The 21,202-nt window shown below is 43.1% G+C and overlaps 1 protein-coding gene across 6 annotated transcripts in view; it reads right to left on the reverse strand.

The window, feature by feature from the left end:
• The window catches only part of LOC126260925 (uncharacterized), a 562,950-nt gene that overhangs the window by 8,138 nt on the left and 533,610 nt on the right, over nucleotides 1–21,202 (reverse strand). For 4 of the 6 annotated variants that reach the window (XM_049958421.1, XM_049958418.1, XM_049958420.1 and 1 more), the window contains one exon: nucleotides 18,362–20,767. The exons of 1 other annotated variant lie outside the window; for it this stretch is intronic. In XM_049958421.1, the coding sequence (XP_049814378.1) occupies nucleotides 20,238–20,767 (530 nt within the window). In that variant the 3' untranslated portion in view covers nucleotides 18,362–20,237. Of the gene's footprint in view, nucleotides 1–18,361; nucleotides 20,768–21,202 lie in introns of those variants that run through there. One more of the 6 variants, XR_007546665.1, reaches the window with a different exon arrangement.

The raw sequence follows: 21,202 nt of genomic DNA on the forward strand, positions 1-21,202 counted from the left end.
TAGTGGTGTCGCCCAGATACAAATAACTGCACACCTCGGCTCATGCAGTAGTCGAAGATATTAACCTTCTTAAGCATGCATCATTTACGGTTTACATGTATGGCATACGTGGCTAACTGGATTTGGTGAGCTTAAAACTAATTAAGGTCGGTAGGTATTATGGCGTGGCTTAAACAGAAGATGTAGATTAACAATAATAAACTAACAACTTCACTAACCTTATACTAATCTTAACGTGCATACAGGATGACTCAACCCTTTTGAGTCATATTCAAGCAGGTGATAGTGGGTCCACAACCGAATATATCGAGATAAGGACCTAATGGTCGGAAATGCATATTTATTTGTAATGGACATACACACCGTAGCTCACAGTAATTGTTAAAACATGCCCGCCATTCTCAGAGAATGCAACAGTGCATGCAGTTCCGCTGCACTCCCGGAAAAATCCCACATGTCAGTTGTATAATGGAGCAGGCAGCGACTGATAAACAGCGTACACCTCTGATCACCAAACAAACATGCTGTGCACAACTTAGTTCATATCACATGTGTCATGTGAAGGCTGCATGCAGTACACTAGTATACTGACCTGTGCTGCATGCACACCAATAACCCTGGTACCAGTTGTCCATTGCCTCAGACATCTTGTGATGTGTCCATGGTGAGGTGTGTTACTGTGTACGGTGCATGACTCGTAGTCAAATATCAAACACTACTCGCCACAAGAATTGGTAGGCATGCATTTAATGTATGGCGCAGTAGGTCGTAATGCCCATAAAGTAGTATGAATATACAGAGAATACTTTCCCAACAGGCATCGTCCTACGTGGAAGAAGTTTATCTCCATGGATACCGACTGACAAGGGACAGGGTCATTCATGCTATAGAGAGCTGGGAAGGTTCCTTCCAAAGACACGTTCAAGCACCAGACTTTGAGGAGATGGTATTGGATCGTGTGGCTGACAACCCAGCAGTAAGAGCCTGTCAGATTGTCTGAGAAACGTACATTTAAAAGAATAGAGTTCGGAGAGTACTGGTGAAAAAGCACTGGGACCAACGGAGTTTGAGCTCTGCATTCACTTCTGTCAGTCGATTATCCACCACTGAGTTGTAGCGCTGAACTCTGTACAGTTTGTATTGCTCATGGATAAGGCCTCATTCATCTGTGATGGTGCTTTCCACAGCTGCAACCGCTATGTCTGGAGTGAAGACAATCCTCACACCACCCACATCGGTAGCCACCAGCAAAAATTCTCTGTCAATGTATGGGTGTGGATTATCCAAGATCACCTAATGGAACTTTATTTGCTGCCTCCCCATTTGACTGGTCCATGTTACATGGCATTCCTGCGAGATGTGCTGCCATAGTTCTTGTTGTCTGTGAAAGGATGCGGTCTCAACATGATGGTGCAATAGTCCACCTTGATGTTAATGTCCATAGGCACCTGAATAATAGGTGCCCTCATAGTTGGATTGGAAGGTGGGTCCTGTCCCATGACCAGTGCGATCAGCCTCTAAACTTTTTCTTCTGTAGTTATGTGAAGACTGTGTATGAAAGCTCTGTAGAAATAGATGAAGACCTGTTTGCTAGAGTCCAAGCTGCCTGTCTCCTGGTAAAACAGACACCCACGATCTTTGTGATACTGTGGCAGAACATCATACACCTCTGGCATCCACCCATTGAGACTGGCGGTCGTCACTTTTAACAACAAGTAGGAGCTATGTTGTTGTTACGCTGTGTAGGCTGTGTATTTCCATAACATAATAAATATGCATTTCTGACCATTAGCTTCCAATCTCAGTATAATCGATTATGGACAGACCATCACATATTTCAATTTGTCACAAAAGGTTTAAGACACCGTGCAGAATAGACATTCACGTGGCCAAGGCAAGGAATGATTGCATTGCCTTAAGAGACACTGACAGTGAATTAGATTGTAAGTAAAATATTACATGTATGTATGATAATATTTGTAATAAGAAATCAGACAAGGGAATTCGTTGTCACTGCCATACTTGGAAACATTTTATTTTTTGTCTCATTAAAATACTCTATACATAAATTTGTCTACATACTGTTATCATTGAGAGATATTTATATGCTGTGTTTAATAGTGTAGTAGAGTAAGTTTTTGTACTGAATCTGGTTTCATGGACTGTGGAGGATCACGAACGAGGACTAGGAATGCAACAACACTATGCTCCACCTGTGAGGCAGACCAGGGCAGCGAGCGGCCTCTCCAACTGATGGTTGAAAAAGAAAAGGTTGTCCACCGACAGTGGGCTAGGCGCTTTCACTTTCAATGTGTGCACGAATGAAGGACTGGAGGGCTTCGACTAAATCGGCTGGAAGCTCCCAGTGGAAAAGTGGCAAGAGACAACACAGGCGTAGGTTCCCCATCACAACATGGTTGTACCACAACCCAGGACGACAGAGCTGTTGATGTCTGCTACGGTACCTAGTCCACTATGAGTGCTCTGATTACTCGTCAAGTTGGTGCTGTATCATAAGAAATGGACATTTTTACTTACAGGAAATTGTGAAATTATAACCTAAAGGGTCTACATTATGATCACCGAAAACTCACCTTTCCTCTTCGTGGAAGATCTGTGAGTAAGCCAGTCTGTAATACAATACAGTCCCATACCACATCTCTGTTCTTTTAGTGAGAACACCATAAATGCTATCTGCTGTCACACTTGGTATTGTTCAACATAACCTATTCAGTTCAAACCCTTGGATAGCGAGGACCTACTTGTTAACACCGTTCCACAACCAGTTACAGCTCAGCACAGTGAAGCAGTTAACAGGTGTGATAGTGATATCAAGTACAATAGGGTTGACAGTATGAACGAAAAAGACTGCCAGTAGCACATTAACCTTTAGAGGGAACTGCAGAGCTTTTGTTCCTGGTCAGATGCAAATGTTGCCATGAAGCTCACATGATGAGAATTTGAAGCAACAGTTTTTTCAGCATTGGCCAAGTGATGTAAAACCTAGAATCACTGACACCCCTGGAAACTATGCTTGAGCAGACTTGGAAATGATCCACCTCCTGTGTACTGCCGATGTTGAACTTGCCAGATGTGTCACACACACACTGCGAGCCATGACCAGATGGAGGTGCACCGAAATGATCCATGGCCCTCAGCACTGAAAGCTGTCCGTCGATGAACACTTCACCACACTGTTGAAAGAAGGTGAATGCCCCACAGTTCTCGTGTGACGGCGCAGAGTGATCCTAGCCACAGATCAGGTTCAGATTTAGTGTTATATGTTTTCTTCCGATGCACGTTGATGTTGAAGTCTATCTTTCTTTGTGTTTATAATGAATTCTCTTTCTGGTTGTATTAACACGGAATTCATACTTGTCATAATTTTCACACAACACCATTTGATGACACACTTAAAACCTAGGTTCATTGTTGTCATCATCACAAGAACCCATGTCTGGAAACGTCTTCTAACTACGCTAAAGAGTGTCACAGCTACAGGCGCTAGCGTCTGCCACTAGACCACCACTTTGCAGCAGACGTGACTCTGTGCACTGACGGACCGTAGGTGGAACGTCTCGAAATGTTGGCTGTTATTAATTGATGGTGAATGATTGCCACAATCCCCAATGGGGAAGATGGTGCTAACTGCTGTATAGACAGAGGTTGTCTCCTATGAATGCGATGCCCTTTTTCCTCGGTGGACGACGGTTTTGGACGCGTATCTCCATCTGCAGTTTTTCTCCTGGAACCCTCTAAAATCTCTAATTTTTTTCAGTATACAAGAGAAAAAGAAACTGCAGATGGAAACGTGTATCCGAAACCGTCACCCAACAAGGCAACAGAGCATTGCATTCATAGGAAACAATCTATGTCTATACGGCATTTAGCACCATCTTCCCCATTAGGGACTGTGGCAATCAGACATGGTCACTGAATAACAAACAACATAGGGAGACGTTCCGCCTCCGGTACACCAGCGTACAGAGTCACGTTTGCTGTCTAAGGGGTGACGTAGTGGCAGGCAACGGCTCTTGTAACTTCACGCTCTGTAGCGCCGTAGGATGACGTTTCTGGACGTGGGTTCCAATCCTCCATTTGTTCCTGAAGACACTCTCTACAACCCCTCGATGTTTGTTGCAATATTTCTGTGGTATCCCGTATATGTGTTTTATGTCCTTTTTTTAATGCTACTTTCCATGTTTTTGTGTTTAACGCTTCTTTACACGCGTCACCCGGTTGGATATCAGTGCACGCCACATATCTGTGAGAAACGCATTTAGTTAACTGAAAAAATCTATGATAATGATCGAAGCAGGCGAAATGAATTAAAATTACCTTAGGTAGTTCGTGCAGCAATGTTACCCATCGCACTGCAGTGGTGTAATGGTTAACATTTCTGGATACCAAGCAAGAACACCCGCGTTTGAGTCCCAGCAGCAGCACAAATTTTAATTCATTTCGTCTGCTTCGATCATTATCGTAGATAATAAAGAGACTGAAATGTCTCAGGGAAACATTTAATTATAAGAAAAAATCTATGTTTCGGATTTCCCAGGTGGAAAAGTACACATACAACAACAAATTACGAATGTTATATATGAAATAAACTATGCATAAACTTGTTGTATAAATTAGTACATAGGAATTCAGTCAAAGAGTTAAACCTGACTAGTACCAATAGCACTAGTAAAAAAGAAACAAAAAGAATGTTCCCAGGAAGCCCTACTTTTAAAAAAGTCACTCTGAATGACGTTCATCATTGTCATGATCGGTCCGGCCAGTGTGGCCGAGCGGTTCAAGGCGCTTCACTCTGGAACCGCGCGATCGCTACGGTCGCAGGTTCGAATCCTGCCTCGGTATGGATGTGTGTGATGTCCTTAGGTTAGTTAGGTTTAAGTAGTCCTAAGTAATAGGGGACTGATGACCTCAGATGTTACGTCCCATAGAGCTCAGATCCATTTGAACCATTGTCATGATCGATTTTACAACCACTGACACAAAAATAGTCGCAGTGTTGTAGGCATAAATATTTGCTGCATCCTTTGCATGTATATTTGGTGAGTCTTGTCGTTTTTTTTTTTTTCATCGTCCCATTAAGGTTGGCAACACTTTCGTTTACGGGCTTCAGTATCAGTTATGGCAGAGTTGCTTGAAGTTTGTCGTATTTGATCTAGAGGAAGAAGTTCGAGAAGACGGTAAGGCCATAGTGCGTCGCAGGCGTGGGCTCTGTGATCGCTTAATCCAGTGATCCTTTATGAGCTCTTTTCTCAGGTCACGAAGGAAAACTCGGCGGGGTGGCACATTTTGTCCGTTCCCAGGCAAATGGCTTGGCTGTTGATACCAGCTACGTTTAGAATGGCAAATATTTTCGTGCTTCTGTGGACAGTATAAAGCAGGACACATTTTGAAAACTACGCCCACACCACGTTTATATTCATTATAATACGTAATCATTTGTGTTTTTCTTTTCTCCCCTTGCTTCGTCAACTGCTCCGTCCAGATGCATACTGGAAATCAGTAGTGCATTCTTTTTGTTGTGTGGCACATGTGAAACAATAGTGCCTATAAATCTGAAAGGTTCAGTTTTCCTGCTTTATAAAAATGGTTCAAATGGCTCTAAGCACTATAGGACTTAACATCTGAGGTCATTAGTCCCCTAGACTTAGAACTACTTAAACCTAACTAACCTAAGGACATCACACACATCCATGCCCGAGACAGGATTCGAACCTGCGACCGTAGCAGTCGCTCAGTTCCGGACTGAAGCGCCGAGAACCGCTCGGCCACAGCGTCCGGCCCTGCTTTATAAGTTATAGCAATATAGAGAAGGTCAATATGTGCTTTCATCTCGGTTTTATCGTTGTTTTTAGCATCTCTGTCACGTGAATAATTATCTTGGATGCTGTAATATATTGATTAGTGAACATGCTGTCATTCAAATAAACAGACAAAACTTTCCTGAATGATCTGTGATTCTCTTGCTTTTCCGACAGGGCCCGGGAGTTGTCTTATGAGGTTGTGTTTGCCTCTCCTCTTACGTGGATGAGGTGTTTTTCTCCATGAAATTGAGTCCAATATATTTCTTCCTTACTTTTTGAGACAAACATAAGAAGTCTCGTCGTCTTCACAATCAGTTGATGTGTCTTAATCACTTTGTTCAGTGTCAGATTCTCTTCGCGTTCTTGAACCTGTTCTTCGGCATCAGTGTCAACTTCCCATTCTGGAACTCGTGGAGTGAGGTTTGGTTTTCCTTCGGGAGCTGAAGTTAATGAAGGTAGACTTTCTTCGTCATCACTGTGGTCGAAGCCATCAAATACGGTTGGTGAATTTGTCAAAGTCGGTGGGGTAAGCGAGATTATAATACACGGTTTTTTGCTACAGTTTGGAATCTGATAATGAAAACTACTGGGCTTAGGAAAAACAAATCATGTACGAGTACCTTGGACAAAATAAATTTACTCAGAACATTTGGAATAGTCAGACTAAAATAAATACACGCGTTGTATCAGAGAGATAAATGAATACGTATCAGGTGCACAAATCAGTTTTCGTATAAATAATTATAATTACAAGGTATCATAACGTATACTAAAAAGGAAATTGAAGAGTAAAAGAAAAAATGAAACATTTAAAAACGCGCAATGCATCTGTCAGCTGCAAAAAGAAATTAATCACCTCTCGTGCACAGGAAGCGCGACTAACCCGTTGAGGAACACGTGCTGGAGGAACACGCTCAGCCGTGTACGTGTCGGGTACATCTACATCTACATTTATACTCCGCAAGCCACCCAACGGTGTGTGGCGGAGGGCACTTTACGTGCCACTGTCATTACCTCCCTTTCCTGTTCCAGTCGCGTATGGTTCGCGGGACGAACGACTGTCTGAAAGCCTCCGTGCGCGCTCTAATCTCTCTAATTTTACATTCGTGATCTCCTCGTGAGGTATAAGTAGGGGGAAGCAATATATTCGGTATCTCATCCAGAAACGCACCCTCTCGAAACCTGGCGAGCAAGCTACACCGCGATGCGGAGCGCCTCTCTTGCAGAGTCTGCCACTTGCGTTTGTTAAACATCTGCGTAACGCTATCACGGTTACCACATAACCCTGCGACGAAACGTGCCGCTCTTCTTTGGATCTTCTCTGTCTCCTCCGTCAACCCTGGTACGGATCCCACATTGATGAGCAATACTAAAGTATAGGTCGAACGAGTGTTTTGTAAGCCACCTCCTTTGTTGATGGACTACATTTTCTAAGGACTCTCCCAATGAATCTCAACCTGGTACCCGCCTTACCAACAATTAATTTTATATGATCATTCCACTTCAAATCGTTCCACACACATACTCCCAGATATTTTACAGAAGTAACTGCTACCAGTGTTTGTTCCGCTATCATATAATCATACAATAAAGGATCCTTCTCTCTATGTATTCGCAATACATTACATTTGTCTATGTTAAGGGTCAGTTGCCACTCCCTGCACCAAGTGCCTATCCGCTGCAGATCTTCCTGCATTTCGCTACAATGTTCTAATGCTGCAACTTCTCTGTATACTACAGCATCATCCGCGAAAAGCCACATGGAACTTCCGACACTATCTACTAGGTCATTTATATATATTGTGAAAAGCAATGGTCCCATAACACTCCCCTGTGGCACGCCAGAGGTTACTTTAACGTCTGTAGACGTCTCTCCATTGATAATAACATGCTGTGTTCTGTTTGCTAAAAACTCTTCAATCCAGCCTCACAGCTGGTCTGATATTCCGTAGGCTCTTACTTTGTTTATCAGGCGACAGTGCGGAACTGCGTCGAACGCCTTCCGGAAGTCAAGAAAAATAGCATCTACCTGGGAGCCTGTATCAAATATTTTCTGGGTCTCATGAACAAATAAAGCGAGTTGGGTCTCACACGATCGCTGTTTCCGGAATCCATGTTGATTCCTACATAGTAGATTCTGGGTTTCCAAAAACGACATGATACTCGAGCAAAAAACATGTTCTAAAATTCTACAACAGATCGACGTCAGAGATATAGGTCTATAGTTTTGCGCATCTGCTCGACGACCCTTCTTGAAGACTGGGACTACCTGTGCTCTTTTCCAATCATTTGGAACCTTCCGTTCCTCTAGAGACTTGCGGTACACGGCTGTTAGAAGGGGGGCAAGTTCTTTCGCGTACTCCGTGTAGAATCGAATTGGTATCCCGTCAGGTCCAGTGGACTTTCCTCTGTTGAGCGATTCCAGTTGCTTTTCTATTCCTTGGACACTTATTTCGATGTCAGCCATTTTTTCGTTTGTGCGAGGATTTAGAGAAGGAACTGCAGTGCGGTCTTCCTCTGTGAAACAGCTTTGGAAAAAGGTGTTTAGTATTTCAGCTTTACGCGTGTCATCCTCTGTTTCAATGCCATCATCATCCCGGAGTGTCTGGATATGCTGTTTCGAGCCACTTACTGATTTAATGTAAGACCAGAACTTCCTAGGATTTTCTGTCAAGTCGGTACATAGAATTTTACTTTCGAATTCACTGAACGCTTCACGCATAGCCCTCCTTACGCTAACATTGACATCGTTTAGCTTCTGTTTGTCTGAGAGGTTTTGGCTGCGTTTAAACTTGGAGTGAAGCTCTCTTTGCTTTCGCAGTAGTTTCCTAACTTTGTTGTTGTACCACGGTGGGTTTTTCCCGTCCCTCACAGTTTTACTCGGCACGTACCTGTCTAAAACGCATTTTACGATTGCCTTGAACTTTTTCCATAAACACTCAACATTGTCAGTGTCGGAACAGAAATTTTCGTTTTGATCTGTTAGGTAGTCTGAAATCTGCCTTCTATTACTCTTGCTAAACAGATAAACCTTCCTCCCTTTTTTTATATTCCTATTAACTTCCATATTCAGGGATGCTACAACGGCCTTATGATCACTGATTCCCTGTTCTGCACATACAGAGTCGAAAAGTTCGGGTCTGTTTGTTATCAGTAGGTCCAAGATGTTATATCCACGAGTCGGTTCTCTGTTTAATTGCTCGAGGTAATTTTCGGATAGTGCACTCAGTATAATGTCACTCGATGCTCTGTCCCTACCACCCGTCCTAAACATCTGAGTGTCCCAGTCTATATCTGGTAAATTGAAATCTCCACCGAAGACTATAACATGCTGAGAAAATTTATGTGAAATGTATTCCAAATTTTCTCTCAGTTGTTCTGCCACTAATGCTGCTGAGTCGGGAGGTCGGTAAAAGGAGCCAATTATTAACCTAGCTCGGTTGTTGAGTGTAACCTCCACCCATAATAATTCACAGGAACTATCCACTTCTACTTCACTACAGGATGAACTACTACTAACAGCGACGAACACTCCACCACCGGTTGCATGCAATCTATCCTTTCTAAACACCGTCTGTACCTTTGTAAAAATTCCGGCAGAATTTATCTCTGGCTTCAGCCAGCTTTCTGTACCTATAACGATTTCAGCTTCGGTGCTTTCTATCAGCGCTTGAAGTTCCGGTAGTTTACCAACGCAGCTTCGACAGTTTACAATTACAATACCGATTGCTGCTTGGTCCCCGCATGTCCTGACTTTGCCCCGCACCCGTTGAGGCTGTTGCCCTTTCTGTACTTGTCCAAGGCCATCTAACCTAAAAAACCGCCCATCCCACGCCACACAACCTCTGCTACCCGCGTAGCCGCTTGTTGCGTGTAGTGGACTCCTGACCTATCCAGCGGAACCCGAAACCCCACCACCCTATGGCGCAAGTCGAGGAATCTGCAGCCCACACGGTCGCAGAACCGTCTCAGCCTCTGATTCAGACCCTCCACTCGGCTCTGTACCAAAGGTCCGCAGTCAGTCCTGTCGACGATGCTGCAGATGGTGAGCTCTGCTTTCATCCCGCTAACGAGACTGGCAGTCTTCACCACATCAGATAGCCGCCGGAAGCCAGAGAGGATTTCCTCCGATCCATAGCGACACACATCATTGGTGCCGACATGAGCGACCACCTGCAGATGGGTGCACCCTGTACCCTTCATGGCATCCGGAATTACCCTTTCCACATCTGGAATGACTCCCCCCGGTATGAACACGGAGTGCACATTGGTTTTCTTCCCCTCTCTTGCTGCCATATCCCTAAGGGGCCCCATTATGCGCCTGACGTTGGAGCTTCCAACTACCAGTAAGCCCACCCTCTGCGACCGCCCGGATCTTGCAGACTGAGGGGCAACCTCTGGAACAGGACAAGCAGCCATGTCAGGCCGAAGATCAGTATCAGCCTGAGACAGAGCCTGAAACCGGTTCGTCAGACAAACTGGAGAGGCCTTCCGTTCAGCACTCCGGAATGTCTTTCGCCCCCTGCCACACCTTGAGACGACCTCCCACTCTACCACAGGTGAGGGATCAGCCTCAATGCGGGCAGTATCCCGGGCAACCACAGTCGTAGTCCGATCGGGGGATGCGTGGGACGAGCTGGCCGTCGCCGACAAACCCCCACCCGGACCCCCACAGTGATTCCCATTGGCAACAGCCTCAAGATGCGTGACCGAAGCCAACTCTGCCTGAATCTGGGAGCGAAGGGATGCCAACTCAGCCTGCATCCGAACACAGCAGTTGCAGTCCCTATCCATGCTAAAAACTGTTGTGCAAAGAACGTCTGAACTAATCTACAGAGAGCGCAAACAAATGGACACAAAATTTAAACGGTTATTAAAATACAAGATTGTCTAGTAAATGCAGCAATGCTGCTACTTGCGCCCTGCTGACACACTGCTCGGCGGCGGAAGGAGGCTACGCGATTTTACACTATTCAGGTACTAAAACGCGATGCTACAACTCTCAAATACTATAATACGCCCGAAATTTATGAATTAAACAATGCAAGTACCAAAAACACGCAAAGAAATTAAGAATTAAACTATCTAACAAATGAGTGAGCTAGGAGTATACGACTTGCTGCTGCAGCTGCTTATCCAACGGCGGCAGGGAGCACACTGGGGTGTAATGGAGTGAGTGTTAATTGTGTACAGCCTTGCTAAAATTTCAGATGTATCACTTGCCGAACGTTTCAATGAATACATCCTTGGGATATCTCTGTTCTTTGATAAGGAAAGTCCCATCGGGATAATAAATGATTTGTTTTGTGCTTTTTCGTACACTCTTTGACTTAACTATGTGGCTAATTGGTAGACAGTTAGTATGAGTGAACCTTCAGTCACTGAACATTGTATGCTATCAAGTAGTGAATAGGCAAGGAACCACATTTTTGTGAAGGGCAGAGTAACAAAAATTGTTATTGTCATTTAACTACAACTCTGGCCGTAGCAGAGAGGTGAACGATCTTTTTTGAATAAATGGTAACGTAATTCCTGTTTGTTTTACGTACATCCATTGGTTATCAAGGATTTACCTTCATCAGCGAGACCAGCATTAAGGTCGGGTTATGTGATGGTAGTTTTTCACGTGGACGTTGTCAGATTTTTTAATTTTTTTTTTTTTTAGTGGCTTGAACGATATAAACAAGCTGTGACTGGTAGAGTTACCCTTTGTTGTTCCCTGATGGCAGATAGTGGTCATGTTGTCTTGGCAGGAAGGAAAGACCAGGCTACTCACTTCTGATAGAAAAGAGATTTCAACATGGGTCTTGGCGCTGAATGCATCTCTGCAAGCTGTGGTCTCCACTGCACTCGATTGCGGGTCCAAACTTCGAGTCTGCGGAGGTATGATCCTAGCACTTCAGAAAGCCAGAGACGAAGCCAACACTCTCTCTTCTATTAACAACTTATGGTCAGTAGAATAGCAGCACTGGCGTGTTAGGAAAATCCTTGATCGTAATTCAGTCTGATCACTGCAATTATCTGTTCTACACCCATCAGTGCGTCGCTAACTGCATACAGCCTTTCAGTTTAATATTCAGCCAAGCAGTCGCTGTAATCTATCAGCAGGAAATCATAAGGATTTTCGCAGCTGCTTTTGATAACCCCTGAAGAGTTTTAATTTTGGTATTAGGCAGTCTCCCCCTTTAAAATGCCAATCTAGAGCCTGAAAATTTTATTGTGTTATTAATACGTTTGCGTACACTGATTTAGCTTGGGTCTTCCTATCTGCCTCATAGGTAATTTTGTGATTCAGACTGTTACAACCAATAAACGCAAGAAATTTGCAACCATTTTATAACTACAATACCAGATCGGACAGGTTAAACATTTCGGCTGTACCTTCACGACACCTTCCTCTTCATTTCGGCTCTATGACCCTGAAACAAATCACTCCTTTACCTGAGACCTATCCAAAAACAGTCTGCGTTCAACAAAAGATTATAGCTTCATCCATTATCATCGACGTAGCTTCCTTCTCGACATAAAGTAGTTGTTGTCCTTCTTCCCAACAAGGAACCCAGATCTCTATCCGATTCTAAACATACTCTGGGTTTCTCATCCTTTTCTGCTTCAGTTTTCATGCTTTCAACTTATCTGTTATGCTTACCCAATTATGAGGGCGTGCTGAAAAGTAATACAACCGAATTTTTAATGTGAAAACTCTTAAAATATTTTTAAATAAAATAAACATTATTGACATTCTACATCTTTATTCTTCATGTCTACATATCTGCAGCCCTTTGGCGCTAAAGGACTCCGAATTGTAGCGTATAACATGGTGGTGTGTAAAGTAACTATGTCGGTGTGTGAGAAACAGTGCGCTGTTATCGATCTTCGGTTTTAAAGAGTTCGCACATGGTGTACTGTCCCCATCAGCAAGACATTTCCAGATCATAAACGACGCTGCGACGTCTGCAACAATCCGACACCTTGGGTTCACTGTCATCAATCATCCTCCATACAGTCACGACTTGGCCCCATCAGATTTTCATTTGTTCCAAACTTAAAGCATGTAAGGTGGCAGAATAAATGGTCAGATTCGCACCTTACATGAGACCTTTAGAAATCGCAATGAGAAGGTGAAGATGACACCTAACGTAAATCGACAGTTATGAGAACATTTGCCTGTGTAATGCAAAAAGGAATGACAGTCAATCGACAGTAATTAACATACCATTCCTATACAATGCATGTCTTTAAGCGGAAGGTAGAACAGGGAATGTGAGTTAAGTCGGTTTTAGTTTTGAAAACCCAGCTCCAGAATGGCGTAGCAAAGCCGCACTGCAGGAGTTACGATGGCAACCACTTAAAGGGGTGGCAGGAACGGGCCAGGTGAGTCAAGCTGGAGGGCCGCCTGTAGCGAGGACATCGGTACAAGGGCAGAGAAGCAGCTTTAGAAAACTGCGTTTCGAAATTCCAACAGGGTACAAACAAAATCAAGTGACGCAATTTCGTCCAGCGTGTGTGACACACAGAGAGGTCAATGTACTTTAGTCATCTAGAATGGGCACAAAACGTCCAATTGGCGGAAACTTACTAGGAAGGAGAAAACTACTGAAGTTTCGATGCAGTTTGATAGAAGGGACGTTGCAATTGGTAGGGGGTGTTTCTACAAAATGAGAGGAACGCTCCTATTGGTCGAAAAAAGCTGTGATGTGAAAAAGGAACCCAAGTGGAGGGAGGCAGTTCTGTCACGAGTAGGACAAGAGAGAAATTTTGAGGGGGACTCTTCTCTGAACTGGCGTCAAGTGCAGAATAGAGCACTTAACACTCCGTACGACGCAGAGAATAATTTGGTGTGGACACTGCGTTCACAGCGGCTGCACTCCAGCTAAAATTAGCTGTAGCAACGTTTAGCTCCAACTATGGACAAACGAACCAGCCAAATTAGTTAATTGTTCTTGCAAGAACTGAGAGGGCTATAATATGCACACTGCTCCAACCATGCGCGTGTATATAGCCGCATAATAAAACTAGGGCTGAGCACATGTTTCTTCACATAACGAGAAACACAGAGATAGTTTCGGCTGGAAAGTTCAGCAAAGGCCAGATTCGTATCGTAGGAATTTCAGTGGGAGAGAGTGACCTTGTAGACAGCAGCACATTGCAGCTTAAGGTAAATACTGCCTACAGAGGCGTAAACTTTGTTGGTTCACCAGCTTGCGCCCACTGTGAACTCGAGTGGCCTTGGGTAATCTTGCGCTCAAATTTGTCACTTGGCTAACTATCCACCATAGACTTGATTGTCGTCCTAAATAGTAGCGAACTTTGAACCAGAATCGGACGATTTTCGTAGTACTGACCAACATCGTAACGTATGTGTAGGAGCAATTTTGTAAAGAAACGTCCAATTAGACTTTCATATTATCGTGCTTAGGATTAATGTAAAGAATCTTCCAATTAAACTTTCATAATATTGTGCTTAAGATTAATGTTCTTTCAGAGAGTTAATATTTAACATTGTTGTGTATAAACTTATTTCACTTATTGATGTTGGCAAGGGGCATTATCCATTGCGCTGTTTTTATGTTGGCGAGTTGAAAACTGTGTGAAAAGCTGTAATTTGGTGAGAAATATTGCGACATTAAACTTATCATTTCACCTCACACAGTTGTTTTCAAATCAAGAATAAGCAAGCAAAAACAAACCCGCGCAACCATACAAGCGCACCTTCGGTGACTTCACTTTGATAGTGATGAACCGGTGCAAGTGCAGATGGCTTTGTGGCTCCGTCAGTGAAGTCATATTTTAGAGTGAAAGTAGCAACAAACTAGTCTCTAGTAGGGAGGAATGTGTTCATCAAAAATGGTTCAAATGCCTCTGAACACCATGGGACTTAACTTCTGAGGTCATCAGTCCCCTAGAACTTAGAACTACTTAAACCCAACCAACCTAAGGACAGCACACACATCCATGCCCGAGGCAGGATTCGAACCTGCGACCGTAGCGGTCGTGCGGTTCCAGACTGTAGCGCCTAGAACCGCTCGGCCATTACGATCGGCATGTGTTCATTGCTGGGATGACTACATTGTCAGAGAAATATGTACCCATGCAGAATAAAGGTGCAGAATGTTAATAACTTTTGTTTTATTTAAAAAGTCTTGACAAATTTCCGTAAAAAATTCAGAGGAATTACTTTTCAGCACGCCCTCGTATTTCTCGCTCTTTCTCTGACTAGCCAACTACTTGTCCCCCATCGGTTCCTACCATCCCGCGCTTCTGTTATATGATATTACTCGTATTCAACCTGAACGTAATGAGGAAATCGCTTAACACGATCACAATAAGACTGACGTTTTTTGAATTCCATACATTCATTGTTATATATAGTCTCATTACCATATTACCATTATAAATTGCTCCTGTACTATACAAATTGTAATATTGTGTGAGGAAGTCTACTTATAAGTAGGAGCCAGTCTCAAGGCATCAATCTTACTACGTGAAATACCGCAAATGCATAAAGGAGATGAGGGGAAATTTGGAAACAGAGAATTAAAGATCACAGCCGGCATACATAAACTTAAAGGCTTAGGAGTACTTAACACATAGTGTCAAAGATGATGAGGATCACTGAAGATGAGTTGAACTGAAAGTATAGTGCCTGAGAAGACATTACAGAATTGATCTCAATATAATTAAAACAAGGGTGTGTGTATATGGGCCACTTTTATTTGCCCCACACTGTTTATATAGAACAGGTCCAGGTGGTGTATTTGTCTGCATGATCGAATTGAGTTGCAGGTCTCTTGCGACAGATGTCGGTTGGTAGGATTCTGAAGTGTTTTCTGATCTATTGCAGACACTTTTTCTGGTGTGCGGGAACGTTTAGGAATGATTTTTGATGTGTTAAAAACGAATTCTATCTAAGGGCGTTTTCGGACTAAGCGTGCATGGCACTCTTTTCTGGCACTTTGACACCATTAAACTTCTCAGCTAACATCGTTTCCACGACTTTGTTGTCACGTGACTTTCCGCAACGATCGCCTGCTGCTCCACCTGTGGGCACCATCGTCCCATTTGCACTGCCCCACTCACACCGACAGCTCACACCACGCTCTCAACCAGTGAGAACCACGTGGCGGCCGTACAATACACGTGCTGTGCTCATCACAGGGTGTGGTTGCACGCATGCATGCATGCATGCATGCATGCATTCACGTCCAGTTGTATCAACTCGCCCGGGTAACTTTTATTTGCCCTAGTGAGGAGACCCGTATTAAGCCAGTCTTCGAAATATAAAGGTAATGGGATTGGCTGAGTCCACAAAAAGTGGAATAAAGACCCAGGTATAAATGAGTAGTGCACTGAATAGCTCTTTGAGAATAATACTCCGGAATACATACAAGGTAGTTGTTCTGACAGTGTTCACACTCCCAACAGCAAATTCTCTCTGATTCATTAAGAAAGTAGGGAAGGTACTGGTAAAAACTAGTATAAGCAATAGGGTCATATTTGAATATAGATATTTCAGTACAGATTTCATTTCAGGCGCTACTGATAGTGAGAACCTAGAGTTACCGAAGACCAGCTTTTTGTTGTTTCCCGCCGCACCTGACCCAACGGTACTGGAACATCGAGAAACAAATGGTGATGCATTTCTAAATCCAGTTGTAATTTATGAAATAGATGAGAACTCCACAGTAAATGGCTTATCTCACCAAAGACGGTCAAATGGCAACAATAAAGCAATCCCATCATTCATATTTAGCTGCAAAAGGAACCGTAAAACTTCGCAGAATCATAAATTCTAATTCAGTTACACTGTTCAGAGAGAATTTACGGGATGAAGAATGGCGAAAGGTTTACCAAAGACATACAAAATGAGCAATTTAATTCTTCCCTAAAAGTATTCATACAACATTACGAATCATTGCAAACAACTTTGTGTTGAGGGCAACCGCAGCTTTGAAAGTAGGCTACATGTTGTGGTATGAAAACGACAAACAGCTATATGATAGAACCTTTATTTACGACCAAAGCGGTTTTTGTAGCGTAAAGCCACATCTTCAGGTAGGAATCTGAATAAAAGAAGAAGAATATCTATTAAGAAACTGCAATGTTATTCCCAATCGCAAATGACGGCTATGACAAATAAATATGTAAATTACGTGATATGTAATCCAAATGTGGGGACAGATTAAAGACCCAACATTCGCTGTCCAAATAGCAGTAACCAGTGCTTAAGTTTGGCACTTTTATCGTTGTGAACGGTGATGGTATTTGGAGTAAGTGAAGTCGTTGGAATAGGGGTAGTTGTGAGGAAGAAGACAGTCTGTTGCTACCTGTGGCTTTATAGGTATGAGCAGCCCATAGTGGCTCGCCTTCCATGTATTCTTTTTAAGTTTTTGCGGCTAAAGCCTTTCTCGGTTGATATTACGTGACATGTAAGTACTGTTTCTTTCTTGTACTGTTAGTCAGTACTTATACTTTTATATAAAAAAAAATTTCCCATAAATTTGTAATTATAAGCCAATTTCAATATTTAGTTTCTGATGAAGACGCTCATAGAAATGTTGAAACCTGGTCAAAAGACTTAAATTTTATGACCGAGAGCTGTAATTTTTTTTTGTACTTAGGTTATAGGCCAATTTGAATATTAAATTTCTTTTAATTTCTGATGAAGGCACTCATAGAGGTGTTGAAACCTAGTCAAAAGACTTAAATTTTGTGACCGAGGGATTTCTTTACTTTAATTTGTAAACGGTCACCGAACTACGCAGCCATGTAAAAAAAAAATAAATAAAAAAGAACTCGTTAAGTTAAACGATATTCTACTACCTGATGACATCATAGCAGTGACAAGGATCCTGCAAAATTTAAATCACTGGCCACTAATTTCAGTGACACCTTCCTACCAAAGTTCATCCATTAGATTTACTTAGCTATGCACTACATGTGACAGACAATAGATCCCAGAAAAGAAGAAACTCTTCTGCGTATGACGATATTTCAACCAAGGTGCTAAAATATTGTGCTGACTCGGGAGCGCCCACCTTGTGTTCCTTTGTCACAAAATGACGCGTCAGTAGTAAGATCCATCTATAAAAGTTGAGATAAGTGGATGACCTTTAAGTAAAGAGCCAACACTCCCCTTTTGCAGTTCTCAAAATCTTTTGAGTAGGTACTTCAGACTACTGAACATTCTTCCAGTAGTAATGAGCGTATGGCATTGGTAGCCGGGAGACCCCTCGCGAGGCGGTTCAATTTTATTAATGTTACATGTGGAAGTGCATTTGATAATTTTCTTTTGCCCGATTTGGAATTCATTTGCAGTATTTTTGGTTGCGCTGTCAGCAGCTAGTGAAGTCGTGAAACTATACTGTATATTCTGTATTTATGTCGCTTGCAACAGTAGAGTTATGTTGAGGAAGGAACAGGAAAAGGGACACGAGGAGCTATGAGACTTTTTGAATATTTGTTATGATTACAGGACTGCTTTCTTCATCGCAAATTTAGGTGAAAATAAAGCAAGCTGTTACGAGCAATTTTATCGAGCATCATGTTTTATTTTGAAAGACAGCAATGTACAACAATACTTAAAAATATGATCAGAAATTTTATTTCTAATCACTTTTGGTACATCATTTGTTTACATAAACTCAAACTCTGTCCTTTTCCCATCTTATTTTAAATATCTTTAATTAAGGGAAAACATATAAACTGAATAAGTAAATTAGGTACTGTATTACTTCTCAGAAAAAAATTATAAAGCACCATCTCTAGACCCCGGCTATTGAAGCACACTGCGTGCACCCGTTTCCTGGAAGAGATTCTCCAATTATATCGGAATCGCCTACTGCGAAATCGTAACCCACCTCTGAGGTAGTGGTGATTTCTTTGTACCTCGAACACAAACCGAGGTATTTATATATCACATATGCAGTACACCCGTCGCTGACGACCCTTGGCCTTTGATTCACATTTAGCTGCTGTCGAATGACAGTCATTTCTAGTATCTGCAGTTTACTGCAGTATGGTCTGCGGCTGCCGCGAAATAGGTTTATGAAGGTTACCTTTTCGGCTTTCCGCTACCAACTGTAAATCCTCTAATCAAGTAGGTTTATATTGTTCCTCTCTGTGAACAACAAAGCTTTTTTTAATATTATCATCCGTGTTGTTGATAACCGAAACAATCCTGCTTTTGCAATTTCGAATTTTCTATAAAAGAGTATCATCATTTGTTTTCGGTTTTGAATTAGTCTTTACTAGCTTGGATGAAACGAGAGCGTTGAATATGTAGTTAGTTGATGAAAGCTGACTTCTCACCCCATGCCATACTGACGCGATAGCGTATTGCCGAATGTTATTCTTCCGCTTTTGCGGTTTTTGATTATGCATTAATAGTGAACAATTCATATGGTTTTCGTTGTAGGTATATTTGTAAACAAACATTTCTTTGAGATTGAAGGATGGAACTTCATTTAAAACACTGTCACAATGTGGACGTAGTTGACGAATTCATTGTGACAGATATGATGATTAAGCGGCCATTGACAGTGGAATCTTGTCGCTGATGGGGCTTCGTCGTTTCCCCCTTCTATTTTTTTTCTACAGATTCGACGTTTCGATGCCTCTTCTGAGTTCTTTCTGGTTTCTCCAGCTGAGTGAACACAGTTGTTTCTGTGTACAAATACTCGGGATAACTTCGGTAGGCCAATGTAATAGGTTATTGGGTACCTGATTAATAACGACGGCTTCCACAAGAAAGCCTAAGTCATGGGTAGGGAGCTATTATTAGACACCCAATGACTAATTAATATGGTCTGCCAATCGGCGCCTATGGAATTTTGCCCAATAGTTCTACTTCTTCAGCAAGAAGACGAGAGAGCATCCTTACTAGGCTTCCGACAGTGCTAAACAACCTGAGGAAACCGAAAAGCTCATGAAGAAGTTCGCTCGATATCAGATAAAACTTAAAGCTTTTGGAAGGAGTACAAGGGGAAAGTGGCACACTTGATCGCCCAGAAGATTTTGCGTTCGCTGACAATGGCTGTGTAAGCCTGCATAAGAAAGTACACAGCCTCTATTTTACACACAATTAGTAACTGTCTTTGTGCGTTGCATCTTTGGCTTTGAGTTAGCCTGCTTAAATAATGTTGCCCCATGGGCTCAGATATAATTCAGATAAGGTGTCCAGTATGGATCAGATGTGGATTCTTGCTTTGAGGAATTCGCGCCCTGGCGTCAGAGATATCCAGTATGCACTAGAGCTGATTGGTTGTCGCAGGGAACTCGGGCACTGAGGTCAGAGATTTCCCATTTGCACCATATCTGATTCATGTCTCAGGGAAGAGGGGCCCTAACAGATATGGATGGGGCTGTACCTCAGAAGTCGAATATTGCGTAAGGGTTGGAGTAATGAAGGAAGGCTCATGGGGTTCGAGACCAGTGGGGCCACGTCATCAGTTCCTCATACAGCCTGGTGCCTGGGCTCTCGGTGTTCGCGAGCTGCCGATGCCCCAGCAGCTTGTAATTCTCGGCGATGAAGCCTTCCTGGACGCCCAGCTCTATGAGCTGACGCAGGGCGAGCATTTGCGCCTCCGAAGGTAGCGCCTTGGTGAAGGTGCCGACCATGTTAAGGCCGATGCTGCGATTGTTATAGCCGAAGGTGTGTGCGCCGACTACAGTCCAGCCACGGCCCTCATACACGTAGCCATCCCCGCCCACCAGGAAGTTGTAGATGATGTCGGACCAGCCCCGGCTCTCGATGTGGAACGTCTGGAGGAAGCGGATCAGATGTGTGCAGGCAGCCTGCGTGTCGCAGCCCTCTGTGGCCGAGTGGCTGATGATCACGTAGGGAACGGGCAGAGACAGGAACTCTGCTGAGTCCAACCGTGGCTGCGCCAACCACTCGCGGCGAGGGATGACGTGCAGCTTGCCACTCAGTGTCACGTTCGTGTCTGTAACAACACATCAGTAACATTCAGATGTCAATGTGACCATCCGCGACGAAATAACATGGATCCACCCATGTATTCTGTCGCACCATCATCATCATCATCATCATCATCATGCAGCTATGAAAGGCTCTGAACGACCTACACTTATTAACATCCAACCCATATTAACTACCGGTTATCATCATCTAATCATCTTCAGGTATCATAAAATTATTTACTACAGCCACTAAGATAATAGTATATTAAATAAAATACTTAACATTCTGCATCAATGTCGTCGATTAAAGTGTCCAGTCACATTGTGACCAACCTGCCAGAATAAACTCCTTTTGCGGACTGCTGCGAGATGCGCAGGAAGAGGATCAATGAGATTTTGGAAGGTACAGAAAGGGATGTGGAGCCATTCCGAGTACAGTGGCGTGCCCAACTGCACCA

The sequence above is a fragment of the Schistocerca nitens genome, chromosome 5 (genome assembly GCF_023898315.1).
Source record: "Schistocerca nitens isolate TAMUIC-IGC-003100 chromosome 5, iqSchNite1.1, whole genome shotgun sequence".
In the NCBI taxonomy this organism is placed as follows: domain Eukaryota; kingdom Metazoa; phylum Arthropoda; class Insecta; order Orthoptera; family Acrididae; genus Schistocerca; species Schistocerca nitens.